Source organism: Cynara cardunculus, unplaced genomic scaffold (assembly GCF_001531365.2).
Source record: "Cynara cardunculus var. scolymus isolate 2C unplaced genomic scaffold, CcrdV1 Un_Scaffold_1399, whole genome shotgun sequence".
In the NCBI taxonomy this organism is placed as follows: domain Eukaryota; kingdom Viridiplantae; phylum Streptophyta; class Magnoliopsida; order Asterales; family Asteraceae; genus Cynara; species Cynara cardunculus.
In genome coordinates, this window is record NW_020200758.1 from 80,213 (window position 1) to 95,541 (window position 15,329).

General features: G+C 36.4%; 1 protein-coding gene across 1 annotated transcript in view; it reads right to left on the reverse strand.

Annotated features, from left to right (window-relative positions):
• LOC112502431 overlaps positions 1-15,329 on the reverse strand; it is a 46,400-nt gene that overhangs the window by 13,609 nt on the left and 17,462 nt on the right. The window contains exons 2-5 of the mRNA XM_025106331.1: positions 7,712-7,814; positions 7,309-7,544; positions 5,324-5,435; positions 4,475-4,636 (exon numbers count right to left, since the gene is read on the reverse strand). Coding sequence (XP_024962099.1) covers positions 4,475-4,636; positions 5,324-5,435; positions 7,309-7,544; positions 7,712-7,814 — 613 coding nt within the window. The remainder of the gene's footprint in view (positions 1-4,474; positions 4,637-5,323; positions 5,436-7,308; positions 7,545-7,711; positions 7,815-15,329) is intronic.

The window sequence follows — 15,329 nt, forward strand, 5'->3', positions numbered from 1 at the left end:
GAAATCTTACGCGGACACCCAATTGCCTACTCTCTTTCTGCCCACACACCAGTTCCTATGGTGTATCTACAACAGTTTTGGAATACCCTAACACTGGCCAAAGACGGTGACACTTTCTACTTCGAAGGAGCCGTAGATGAATATGTCAGCCGATTGACATTAAAAAGACTGAGAAGAATTCTACGTCTTCCTGGACCAGGCTCCACAGGTTTTGAGACATTTGTTACAGACGACCAACTCTGCCGTGACATCAAACGGTTAGGATACTCGCAAGAGTTGACTAACCCGTCTCAATTCAAACGGCGTTTCCTACCGTCGATCTGGCATCTGCTATTTTCAATCCTGAACAGATGCCTAACTTCCAAAACTGCGGGAATCGACACGTGCAGCAGTTCATTCCTGAAGTTCTATCACGGGATAGTCTTTTCACGCAACTATGATTATGCCTTCGTCATATGGAATGAACTGGTTGAGCTCGTTAATGCAAAGAGATTTCCATCCAAAGCCAGAAAGTTTGTGCCTTTTCAAAGGTTTCTGCAATTGTTCATAAAAGCAATGATGAACTCAAATGAAGATATCCAGGCCAGAACTAATAGTGAAATGGGGCCAACGTTCGTCATGACAAGAATTCGGCAACATATCGAGGTTGAAGATTTGGATTCAATTATGGAGATTCCACCAGAGCTATTTGCCTTCGCTGATCAGAGGGCTCAGTGTGTTATAGATTATAGGAGAGTTATAGATCCTATAGTTCAGCCAGAACCGGTTGAACTTACCCAAGGATCACCCCATGCCTCAGTTGAGAGAGAGGGTTTAGATGTAGGTGAGAGAGTTCAGAAACACGGGTTACCTGAACAGGGCAGTGAGATGAGGGAAAATGTAAATGAGAGGGGTGAACAGAGCAGGGAGCCTCTGATCAGCACAGTACTTCATCTGATAGTACTTCCTCAACTTCATCAAGTTCGGAAGATACATTATCCGACAATCAGGCAGCTCTGGGTGACAATGATGACAATGACAATGTTGATGATGATGATGCTGACAACCATGCTCAACCGATTCCTTCACAGAATATTCAAATAGGAGCAATGGTTGATAATATAGATGAGATCTTTCCAAAGTTTGACGCTCCACAGACTTGTCCAAGTCTGCATTCTTTATCATTTAATGTTGATGACTTTGGAGCCAGACCTGATGATTATGATCGAATGCTGGAAGACATGTCTGATATTCTAGTAGGAGGAGGAGATGAGGGAGATAAAATAGAAAATGCTGAGAGGTTGAGTGAACGGGAAGTAGAAGAATATGGTGAGTGTGTGAGTGGAGCACAAAATCAAGATCAAGCTCCTTTCCTAGCAGATACACATAGCCGGGCATCCACATCTGCTATCGACATTCATTCGCTGAATGCTGGTATTGAAGAAGACATAGTTAGCCCAGCTATGCATTTGCACACCCAACCCGACCACTCAACTGGTTCTCAACAACCAGCTGTTTCATTTCAACACGGGGACTTAGCACATCTGCTATCTACTTCTCACTTGAAGAATGTAGTTATTGAAACAAGTAGGCCGCTGCCCCAGCCTACGACTTCGATTCTGTGCACCTCGAGTCTAGAGCCGATACACATAGGTACACAAGAGTCTCGAGCATTTGTTGCTACAATTGCAGTTCTTAGTGAACTAGCCGGAACGACCAGAGTGGTGTCAATTGACCTCCCACAAGGACCGGTCGGAAGTCCTACCAGTGCTATCACTATGCCAACACTGAACGTAGGCACAACAGTTTACTCAACTATTGTCTCAACTGGTAATCTAAGTGATCCAGGAGTTAGTTTACTAGACTTTGTGTCAAGGAATATCTGGACGGCGCCCTAAAGGCTGTTCAAGACGATATGGATGCTCATATTGCAAGTATCAAAAGACTGTTGAAGGGGAAGGAGCAAGTAGAAGAAGAGCAACCATCTGCGCCATCACCACCGCCTGTACCTGAGCCTACGACGGTACAAGAGCAATCGGTGTACGAGCTCAAATCCCAGCTATACGCTAAATTGATGGCATCCCAAAATCCCGATGCAGAAGATGCAGATTTGGTTGGGTTCCTGCGACATCAAATTGATGAAACCCCCCCCCCCNAACCCCCCCCCCCCTGTTCGAGCCTCAGAATTTTTGGCCTTTCAGGATGTGGTTGCTTCTAGCTTCACCAAAGTTAGCAAGTTAATCACATCAAACACCCAAGTTCTTAAAAGCTCAATTGATGAAAGGTATCTATCCTAGAAGAGACTTGCAAAGCTCAGGCCACCACACTCAAACGAAGGCATGATGACCCAGAAGATCCAGATCATCATGAGGGGGAGAGGAAAAGACAAAAGGTGGCTGAGTCGTCTGCTCCAGCTCTAAGTGTTGAAAGAGAGCCAGCTACTCAAGACATTAATGTTGAAGGTTCTGCCCCGGAATCTACAAGGGAAAGAATCATTGAGGCGATAGTTGTAGAAGATGATGAAGAGTTGGAGACAAGTCCAGCGATCGAGCAAATGGTTGAAAAGCCGGCGGACTCCACGGTAGGAACAAGGTTGCTACTGGACTTGTCGGCCAATGATTTAATGACGTTTTTGCTACTGTACTGGGTGGAGAACAAGATTTCGGAGAAGATATTGAGAATACTGACGAGTCATCTGGGTTATACTTTGACTTTGAAGCTGACATCAATGATGAAGACCCAGTATTCCCATTTCAGGGTGATCGTCAGACATTGCCGGAACCATCCACTGCAATTGAAGCCGGTGCATCCGATACTCCCAGAAAGCCATTTGATCCGACCGAGATTTTTACGAAGAATTATGTGCCTTTTGAAATTCGTGCCAATGTTCCAGGATATGACAAGGCTAGAATCCGAGAGCCTTATCTTGAAGACATCTATTTTGGCATCTTCCTCCGGCATCGCAAAGCTCTAAGTGGTGATAAGATTCTTGGTATCCACAAGGAAACCAAAGAATATCGTTTGGAGTACAAGCACTTCCTTAAAGCCAAATGTCTCCCTATCAGTGAAGTAAGGACCAAACATCGAGTWGTGCCAATTWAACAAATTGATGCTCAAAGACTTCTCAGAGTCTGGTATCCGGTATTCACGGTGATACGACAAGATGGTAAGGTCTGGAGATTTAGTGAAGCTGACTTCTTAAACTTATATTTAGAAGACCTGGAGTATATGTACCATGAAATCCGGAACATGACAAACAGAAAAGATGGAGCTCTTGTTGCCCTTAGTGCAATAAAAAGGTTTATGCGCAGTCACGTTAAAGTTGCTATGGTTATTGATGTCCAAATGGGACTTGAAGATAATCAGAGAATTATTAATTTGAAAAGACCTAATCAAGAGTTGGAAGACATTAAAGCTTATCCGCTTTATATGATTCTTGAACAACCGGAGTTTGGGGTAATATACGATGCTGAGGGTCGAATAAAGAAGTTTATGAGGTTTAGTGAGTTGAACAAATTCTCTGATGGGACTATTCGAATGGTGAGACGGGCATTGGATTCAAGGAGAGTTAATGATGATAAAGCTGCGGAGTCGGAGAGGATGAGTTCAAAAGATAGATATTTGTTGATCAATGCCCTGAATCTACTTGAGGAGAAAAATTCAATATCGGAATGCACTAAGGAGGCTGGAGACAATTCTCGGACTCAGAAAGACAAGATTTATAAGAGTTCGAACTTGAATCCAAAGGGGGAGAATGTTGGGTTCAAGTATGTGCGTTAAAGATTGTATTCAAGTTCTCCATTTTTAATATGCTTTGTAATAGATAGGTTTAATGCTTTCCTTAGTATAAATAGTCATTAGCTTTGTAATTGTCATTAACTTTCTGTAATCAATCTGATTAGTGCTGTAATTCTCTCTCAAGAAATACAAAGAAAAATTTGGCAATTATTTCTCTCTAATCTTCATCTTGTTCTTAATTCTTGAAGATTTGATTCAGATTTGTATGATTTTGGGCTTTTCAATGAAGTTACATTATTTAGAGATTCAACTTCATGGTTAATACTTTGATGATCATGGTCATATATGTAATAATTTTTTTTAAATACCCATTTTTTAAATTAACATAAAAGAGCACTTCTCTATGTAACAGTTCCTTTGCTTCATCATGCATTATAGTACGTAATGCTTCAAAATAGAAGCTCATGCTTTTAAGCAATTTCGTATAGGTCTAAAGGTCTTACAAGTATGAATTTCAGTTGTTACTTAGATATGATAGCAAAATCATGAACTCAGTTAACAATGAAATAAATCAATGGAATGTATAGAATGGTAAAACTGACATTACCATATACCAAACCCAGAGGTGGGTTTAGGACCTCCATCCAAAAATAAAAACTGACATACTGAAGAACAGAACTTTGTATCGTGAACTTGTATTAGACTTCAAAAGAAACCTTTGACAAATAGTAAATGGTATAAAGAATTAAAGCATTACCTTGAACTAGCAGTTTGTGACTGCTTTTAAATGCTTTGTACAGATCAAGAGAAAGCCTCGCCATCACCTCATTTGCAGCAGTGCCAACAAGCCTAAGCAGAAACACAGAGATTCGAGGCATTCCTTTTGACTTCTGAGCAACTAGTCTAGCAGATTCGGGTCCTAAATTTAAAAGAACATCAATTACATGACAAGGTGAAGTTCCATTGCCCAATAATCATCCTATGAATGACCTACATGACAATATACAAATTGAATTTTAGACAAATTACACATTAGTAAATGCAATAAAGATTTAACAACATATCTTGAAGATCATGCCTTCTAACAAGGAAGATTAGGATCATGCAATTTGAACCACAACAATAGCTGATATTGTAAATAGCATGGTTGGGCAGTAGCCAGCCTCAACCAGCAGAAAGACAAAAGGACTTTCTGAACCCCCTACAGAAAGTAATGATGAAAAGTTCAGTCAAATATTAACAACTAAATGAACGCACAAATCAATTCTATTTCATTATTGGGACCAATTCTTTCGGTGCATACAACAATGGTATATTTTCAAACGGATTTTTCACATCTTAGAGGAACAAATAAGTTGTAACTGAAAGACTTCCATGGCACCAAGAATATAAACAACAGGAATCTAGATGTCTGGAACTTGGTTCATCCAAAGGCCTGTGAAAACATTCATGAACACCATTCTTTGAAATGAAATAAAAAAGAGAAAATGAAGGAAGTAGTGAATGCAACATTGAAAAATCTGAACGATTTCAGAAACAATAAAATTATTAAGAAGCACATTAGTATCCAGGTAATTATGTTGAAGGATCCTCGATAACTAATTACCATCTGATTTTCGATGCCCCTCCAAAACAAGCTTCACATCCCCGAACTTTATTGAATTAACAAGGTATTCCAGAAACTCAGACCAGGAACCACCAATGCCAGTATCATCCCTCTGTGTATAGATTAAAGGATGAGTAGAAGATATAACTTCCCACATAAACTTGTTTGAATATATGATGATCATTTTCCATTACATTGCTGCGACAGTGACAAAAGAAGAGAGAGACGAGCAATGCAATTTTAACCACCAACCAGTATTTCAAATGAGAACTATGATCCCCATTCAAGATTCCGTAAGTCACCAACATCTTTATCTTGATACCCAAATTTAAAAATCAGTAATGCTTACAGTATGCCAAAATTAATTTACACAATGCAAATGAATTAATAGATGAGAATTTGGAATTTGTTAGAAAGACCTTAACATCACAGTTAAGCATTGTAACAGTCCCATCTTGTACAATGTAAAAGCGCAGCTTGTTACTCCTACCTTCCAAGAAAAAAGTACGCCTCTTCCCCATTTGGTAAGTCCTAAATAAAATACAACATAGATATGGAGAAGTAAATATAACAAAACTACTAACTAGTTACCTCACACTCAATTTTTGGATATTAAAAAGCTACTGAGCTCTCAAATGTAATAGATCAATTGATATAAAAGTTAGCTACCCCCTCTTCCTCTACCCCCCCCACCGCCGCATCCCTCTCCAATCATTTGTTTACTCCTTAAAATTTTGGGAAGTGATTCGCAATCTTTCTACTTCTTCTGTCATTGTAAAACCCTCATTCCAAAACTAGGAATAATGTGGAAACCTGTTGCAAACATAAGTACTTTCTATAAAATGATTCTGGGATGGAGGGAATAAAACAAAATTCCAGTGCTTTTTTCTGTATTAATCCAAGGTGTTACCACAATTTATGGAACAAATTGCATTTCTCCTTGCACTTGGGTCAAATTTGTTGGCAAATTATAGCACCATGATCCTACATTAAGGTCTGTTTGTCTATTTTGTTATGAAGAAAGTCTAATTTTATGATATACAATTTTGGGTTTTATGTATAGCTAAATAAGGTCATGCATTTCAAAGAAACATGTCAGAAAGTTATTCTCCAAAACAACCCCATTGTTATGGTGTGTAATTTGTAGACAAATATGGTAGCGTTTGGAAAAAGAAAAAGGATAGATGCCACTCTATGAGGTTCCCCCATTACACCAGTCCCTCGGTCGGTCATCATGGGAGAGGTAAATCAGCGCATGCTCATTGCCCGAGCTCGAACCGGACCTCACACATATGGATTACACCCACACTTCTACCACTGGGACATATCAGCAAGGACATGCTAGTATTTGGAACTCGTTGGATAAAGAAGAAAACCTAAACAAGCCTAACCAGGGGATAATATTTTAAGAGACAATTTCATAAGACAGGACAACTTGTATACTTAGCTTGTATTTAACCTGTTATGCATGGAACGGCAACCACATAAAAGCCATAAGATTTGGGAATTTGAAGCCTTCCAAACTACTATTTGACAAAAGATGGCCTAGAAAGATACTCAATAGCAGATGGATACCCGTGAATCCATGCTCAGTCTAGTGAGGGTCAATGCTAATACCACCTCCCTTGTAACACGATATATAAATAATACATTCTACCCATCTTAAGAAGGATTGAGGATCATTAATATAACTCTTGAAAACATTAATTTGCAAAAGTTTCAGAGTATCACTTTCGTCAAAAAGAAGTTCTCAAAACAAATGATCGAAATAGGTGGAAATGCATAACCATTTCTTGAAAGAAGTTATGCGAAAATCCTACCCCGAAACCTGCGTCAGGCATTTGGTTTTGTTTGGTTTTGGTTCATATATGTTTTATCATCTCCAAACATATTAATCTGCCAAAGACCTATACGTTTGGGTTATAGAATTCTATTAACTAACAGAGAGTAAATAGATAGCAGATTATATGTAAAACAGGCTTAACCATATCCTCGAGCTGTTGAATTGATCGAACTGCCCCAAAACTGTTTGAGAAAAAGTCAGTAACATTAACTCCGAGGCTAGAAGAGTCGGGAGCATGAATTTGGAACAAGAATGGACGGACGGGAGTCGTGACTTGGCTGGCAGTGGCAGCTGACCACTCTACGTTGGGTTCACCGAATAAGGGTTCAAAATCATCCAATTCCATCTCAAACAAATCAAGATCTTCAACAAATACCTCTGCATAAACAATAACATCAAAGAAACTCTGAATATAGATATTGGTGTGAGGGTTTAAGATGCAACAATATTCTAGGGTTTAAGTGAAAATAGGGAAAGATTGAAACTTTTCAACGGATTGAATGAAAAATGTAATGTAGTTGTAGCATGATCTTGCTTTGACTTACCGATGACACTGTATTTCCTCTTGATGTTGCGACGGTGATTCAGTTCATGTGTGGACAAAGGCCATAGACCCGTTGTTGGAAGTTGGAACGCAAGCAAAGATAACTGATTCAATTTATTAATAAACTAGTGATTAAATTTTAAAATTAAAGAGTAAAGTAGTATTCAAATTGCGAGTTGGTTTTACAAAATATAATTAAAAAAATTCGGAAATATTCCTCGGAGGTTCCTTTGACGTTTTGATGTGTTTTGCGTTTTCTCAGAGAATATCGGCCGTATAACTTCTTTTGCAAATTTCATCATTGCTCGTAACACTTCGCGAAAAGTTTATATGAATAGTCTTCGTGGAGTGCTGAAATCTCCGTTTAACCATTCTAAAGCATTTGTTATGGCCAATAATTGTCAAAAATATAGCTATCTTCTCCTCAACAGTAACATTTCTACTATTTTGCAACCAATTTTTTTGTTTAAAATGGTCGCATAATGGTATATATGCATCCCGAGAAAGCCATGGGATTTGGGAAGGCGACGTGAAGAAGAGCAGCTGGAAGGGAGGGCAAACTTGGAACAATTGAAATCTGAACCGTTTAATGGAGCCCTAGACATAAAATCATTAAGAGGTTTTTGTAACCATTAAAAGGTTCATTTTTTTTTTGCCAAACAGTCCATGCCTCTTACCATTTAAAAGGTTTCCTCTTAATGTCACCATTAAAAGCCAAACAAACATCCCTTTACAAGAAGATGATAATTTTTAAAAAATATATTCAAGATAAATGGTTGAGGATCATATATTAGATACTAAATCAATATTATATATGATACGAAGTTGCTTTATCATATCCTCGGTTGTTTCTTTTGATATATATATATATATATATATATATATACACACACACATATGTAGGGCTAAAGATTAGAGACTGGCGCATTCGTGATCTGAAGCGACATTCAATGATTACAACCTGGTCTATATATGTGTGAAGACTGTCCCAGCCTCAGCGAATGCTGAAGAGACTTTCAGGGTTATTCCAGCATTCAGTGATCAAAAGAAGCTTGTTGAGCAAGATTGCTTTTGTCTTGTCCTTCCACACACAAAGGACAAACTCATACCCTTTCTAGAGTAGTACGACACGGGCCGATTAGTTGACTCTACTACCCAGCAACTCCATGAAAGGATGTTTGCTCATGAATAGGCTTTTGTACTATTAACTGTAGCAAATGACAAGTCTTTCTCTAAAGGCTTGACGCATGTTCAAACCCTACTGCATTGCATTAAATGTGCATTTAATGCAATAGGTATAAATAGATGTGTTTTATCTCCACGCAGAGATACTATCTAATCCTTACGTGCATACGTGAAAGAACACACACACATCTAAGAACACATTACATTTATCTTCAAAGCAAGTTAGAATCCCTTTTCAAGTATTTTAAATAGTTCTTACCCAGAAAGAACTCACTTTCTTCTTAGTCTTAAACAGCAAACTTTTCTCTTTGCTAAGAACTTTTGTGACTAACTTAGATTGTTTAGATAAGTTATCTACCTTATCTTTTCTGCATACAATCTTGTAAAATCTGTATTGATCTTTCTTTATCAATATATATTTTAAATTTGAAAAGTTTACTGTGTTTATATTCATCCCCCCCCCCTTCTACAAATTGTTTCTAAATATCTCGTTGACTCTAACGGGACCAACAAGATTTTTAAAACATTCTCAGACTTTTCAAAAGAATATTACCAGGCTTTTCAGAAGAATATTACCAGCCTTTCAGAAAAATACTACCAGCCTTTTCAGCATGTTGTCTAATTTACCTTCATTTATCAGATTTTTCGCATTGACATGGAGATTTTATTTGGAGTGAAGTGAAAATTTTGTGTATAAATAGTGGGTGATTTAGTAAGCTAAATCACACACATATTATTTCATAAAAAAAATACATCAGTCCAAGTTCAGCCTACAAAGATAACGAAGATATACATTTACGTCATTGTTATCTTGATGTATCTCAAAATCCAATAATAAGTAGAAACCAATCAAAAGATAAGTTTTAGGCAATAATAGAAACTCAATATCATGCAACTGAGTCGTTCACAACCAATACTCGACCAAGAAGATCATTAGAAACGAAAATGTCTTGCATTCGGAAAGCTGCCACAAAATTATGAGAATGTATCAATCAAATTCAAAACAAGAATCCAAGTGGTACTTCTAAACAAGATAGCATAAGTATGTATTGTTATAGTTGATCGTTGTTTTATTTATACATATAACATGTATTTTTCATAGATGATGATAGTCCTCTTAAGATCAATCTTCAATATTTCATTAACAATCCATGGCATATCTACGATTTAGCAATTAAGAACATGAAGGAGATGATGAGAGAAAAATTCAAAGCTCCAATCTTGGCCAAACTTCAATATACGTAAACTGATATTACAATGAAGCTCCTTACAAAAATTACACAAGACAAACTCTATATATAGGGTCAAACAATACCCTCTAGTCAAAGTCAAAGTACATAAGAAAAGTCAAACACGATGACTTTCTAATTATAGACAATTATATCTTTTCATGACGAATACAATTAATACTGAATTTCAGTCCTAACATTCTCCCCCTTTGTATTCATGCTTGAAAGAATTTGCGCATTTTGAATCTCGTTTGAACTTTGTCACTTTAAGCTCTTTATGACATCTTCAAAAACTTCAAAACAACTTCACTTGAAATCTTCAGATGATCGTTTGTTGAGAAAATCTTCTAACATTCTCCTCCTCGAATGTAGAATAGCGATGATCTTCTCTTTTGACAACGTAGAACAAATCAGTAACGAACTTCATATATGATCATCAATATACGATCTTCAAAAATCTTCAGACAAACAAATCAGTAACATTCTCTCCAAAAACAAACTTCTTTAGACAAAAAAATTCACAAACTTGCTTCAATAAGAAATCTTTGTCAGTAAACTTTTGAAACGATTATCTTCACATTCAAAAACTCTCAGACATTGTAGCACAGGAATAATTTTCAGTAATAATCTCTAGTCGTACTTCTTTTGAGTCTTTTGCCATTGATGTTACTCCCCCTTGATCTTTACAACAAACTCCCCTTATAATGTTCGGAATTGAACATTTCATTCATTATTACATACTCCCCCTTATAATGAAATAAGAATCATTACATCATACACAAGAATGAATGAAATCTTCCGCAAAAACCGTCAATTCATGAAATTGTAAGCAGATCTTTTCAAATCCACTTGTTTAATCTTTTCAGATTAAAGGGAATGGAAAGGTAACAGCTAATTTCAATGTATGAAATTATTTTCAATCTTATAAAAAGAGTGGTTTGTGAGTATAACAAATATACTCAGTACAACGGATGTGCTGTATATATATATATATATATATATATATATATATATATATATATATATATATATGAGACTTTATGAGATTCATCTCACCAGGTCTTCCATTCAATCATCGATAACTTATAAAAGAATATCTATTAATGTTTCGGCAAAATAACATATAATTTGCAAAATCTGTGTAGTGTAGAAAGATAAAGCAACATATGCTTTTGTTTAAGCTCAAAAAGATAAACCGTGTAGACTACACTAATTTATCAGACTCAATACGTGATAAAAAAGACTTGAAGGGAGGACATATATCCTTCTGTTTCAATATCAAAATTCTCCGAATGATAAATTGATAGATTGTGAGCTACGTGCCCCAAGTGTTATTGAAACACTTATCTGTTAAGAGATAAATGAGTAGCTGGTGGGGTTGTGACAAGAATTGGACTGGGCTTTGCCTTTTTCAATATTAGTCTCGAAAGAATTAAGAACTAATAGATAACATGGTATGCCCAGAATTTAGAAGTTTGGAACAGGATTCTTATGTTCTTTTAATCCTGACACAACTCTCGTCAATTCTTTTGTCTCACAACAACTACCCCTCTCATTTTCATTTTAAGCTCTGCACACAAACCCTTGTGTATTTAAAGCTCACTCAGATATGGTTGTCCTCTTGGGTAGGTCTGTCGGTTCTGACATTCCATAGAGGTATTTTTGTTAAGCACTCAGTCCCTCCTAACATTACAGTATGCTCAGTTGATCACAATGATTGATCAAAATGTTATTGCAAATAAAGCACAATGATCAGATAAAAAATTGATCAAGATATTTGGCTTTTAAGCACGATCAATAAAGAAGTGATACGACAATAATCATATTATTCAGAATGCGAGAGAAATGAATGAAGATCTGTAAGAACAAGTTTACAGATTCTGATTTTCAAAGAAGTAATGAATGTATATCAATCAAGGTAAAAAAAATCAGAAAAATATAACCTTTGAGTACTAACGAGCGTATTATCACTGAAAATGATATTATTTACAAGACGTGATAATAAAAGTTTCAAGAATAGCTAAAGCAGGTATTGGAGTTATGATCGATGAGAAATTACACAAGTAAAATCTCAGGAAATACCTGTTCAGAAGATATACTCGTTTCCAAAAATAAATCATTTTCCAAAAACTTTTATTAAAATTTCTAGAGACTCCCCCTAGAAAATAGATTTAAGAAATATTTCGATTCAGCTCAAAAATTAAAGAAAATAAAGGAAACATTTTTAGCACAGGTCCTAAACTAGGTGTTTAGAAACCACAACGTTTAAACACGGGTCCTGAACTGAATGTTTAGAAGCCTTTGTTTGAACAAGTTACAACCTCCCCCTGAATTTGTGCATCATATGAATGAATCTCTGATCAGTGCTGTAATGACGCACCTGCAAAATCAGATCAAATAGATTTTGGTACCCAAACGAACTTGGGTCCTTCTTTGTTAGTATCAGGCTGTGGGATGTTATAAGTGCTAAACCATCTATTTTTATTAGATGTTTTCTTTTCCGCGCTTTTAACAGGATGATTATATACAGAATAAGATCCATACCGCTGATTATCATCATGCCTGTTGTTTCCCTTCCAATTCTTCTGACAATTATTATCGTCAGTCCACCTGTTGTACCTCTTCTTGTTCACAAAATCTATGGTTTTGCATGTGGAGCACATAATTCTTCTCTTGCTAAGATTGATCAGATCATTAGTGGATCTCACAATGCAAGGAAGAACAGAGTTAGTAACAACAGATGTATGAGACGAAACAGAATTAACTTTATTAACCCAAACATTTTTAACTTTTGATTGATAATTGGGTGATCCAATGACATACCCTTGATAATACTGACTTGAAGAACGAAAATAGTTCTTAGAAACAATTGATTTAAGGCTGCTAACTGTTAGATTTGAAACAGTTATAAAAGTTGGTTTTACACTGTGAAGGAGAACCAGTTGAGCTTTGAGCACAAGAAAAGTCTTTGACTTTCTTTAAAAGTTGGTTTCGTTCATCAGCAACTAAATCATACTTATTTTTTAGTTCAGTTCTCATCTTTAATTCAGTTTCAAGTTCTGTCTTCAGATCAGACAATTTTCTTGAAGTATCAGGATTTTACCTTCTAACTCCTTCTTAAGCATTTCAAATTTCTTCTTCTGATTATTAAACTCTMTTCTCTCTTCATCTGAGCTGCTCTTCTCATTCTCAGAAGCGACGTCGAGCCATTTTTTCTTTTCAGCAAGCTCTTTAGCAATAGCTGCATATTTCTTTGCGGTATTTCTCTTTTCAAGCGCAAATTGCTTCTTCTCTTCATCTAAAGTCTTCTGCTTTAGAGCAATGCTGTCAGATAATTTCTGATTCTGACACAGACATTCTTATTTGATGTCGTTCTTTTCTTCTCTTCATCTAAAGTCTTCTGCTTTAAAAGCATTTTGTTCGAGAAAATTTATCTTCATAAGATATGCGTTCAACACTGAATCTTTTCTCTATTTCAGAAAATATTTTCTTCTCTTTCTCAAAAATTGATCTTTCAGTATTCAAACTCTGTTTAGACTCCAAAACTTTTCTTTTCTCTAAATCCAGTAAATTCTTTAACTCACTCAGATCACTCTCAAACTTATGAAGTTTATCGGTTAAGTCCTCAGTCTCTTTATTATTCCTCCCAAAAGAGTTCCTCTTAGTTTGCAGCACTTGAAGTTTATTGAACAGATCTTTATTAGCTTTACTCCAAGTTTTCAATTCATCACCATAGTCTTTTCTCACAGAACTCAGAGTTTTCTCAAGTTTTTCAACCTTATACTGAAAGTCCTTCTCAAATCTTCCACATTTTTTTATGATCCCTTTTTAAATCTTTAATATATTCCTCATTTGAATGGTTTTCATAGAACATATTAAGGTATTTCTCTTTGTAGTCCAGTATGCTCTTTTCCAACTCAGACACTTTAATTTTTAAATCCACATTCTCCTTCTCAAATGAAACTGCCATTTTTAGAAATCAGATCGATCAAAGGATCTAATGCGATGAAATAAACAAAAGAAATCAAAAACTATTAAGCTAAAAAAAATAACACAAAAACACAAAAACTGATGAGAAATCAGAAAAACAACGAAAACTGTCAAAAATCAGTAAAAATAATCAAAAACTGTTGAAAACAGTTAAAAACTGTTAAAAACAGTTAAAACTGATAAGAAACAATTTACGCGATGGAAAACAGTTCAAAAAATTCTCAAATCAGTTAAAAATATATTAAAAACAGTAAAACTGTTCAAAATTCGAAATCCTGGTGAAAAACAGATAAATACTGCTGAAATCGGACAAGTGATCAAGAAAATTGACTAAGTCTTAAATCGTATGAGGGGCTGGCTGATGTTAGCTTAAATCCGAGAAAAAGAAGCTCACGACTAAGTCCTGGCCAAGAATCACCAAGTACAGACAAGACAGTGTCCGAAGATGAGACTAAATCGGACAAGGGATAAGCAAGTATGACTAAGTCAGACACGGGGTGATCGATATAGACAGAATCCGGCTAGGCCTGTGTGTGCGGCTAAGTGTTTTATTTGGGGATCAAATCCGGACAAGATAGATGAGCGATATAGATTAAGTCGGACAAGCTGTCGAGCGGTTTAGGCTAAGTCGGACAAGCTGTCTAGCGGTTTAGGCTAAGTTGGACAAGCTGTCGAGCGGTTTAGGCTAAGTCGGACAAGCTGTTGAGCGGTTTACTGTCACACCCCGCTAAAGCGGAAACACGGGATGCAAACAGGCAAACGAGTCTTAGCAACAGCTATAAATAGCACTATTTCAAATTGTTCAAAATAAAAACAATTCATCGACATAACGGAGAAAATGAAATTACGCAACGTTCACCAATTCATCAAAATCTTGACTTAATCGATCTTGGCCCAAGTGTGCTCCCAATAATCCAAACAACTTACTTAGAACCTGAAAAGCATGGAAATAAAAACGAGGTCAACTACAAAGAGTTGGTGAGTTCACGGGTTTTCATATGCATAAAACATTTCAATGCATAAACCAAGTAATASCAAACTTATGCGAATTCTTTGCACTTAATAAATGAAAATCTATCACGATGTAAAACTTGAGGCGCTACTGAGCCTTACCTGACCAATTTGCCCCATTAATTTTCGAACAACCAGAAGTAGCCCGTTCACTACTTAGGTCTCACAGTTCGATAAGTACTAATTCAGCGGTGGTCCAAATTC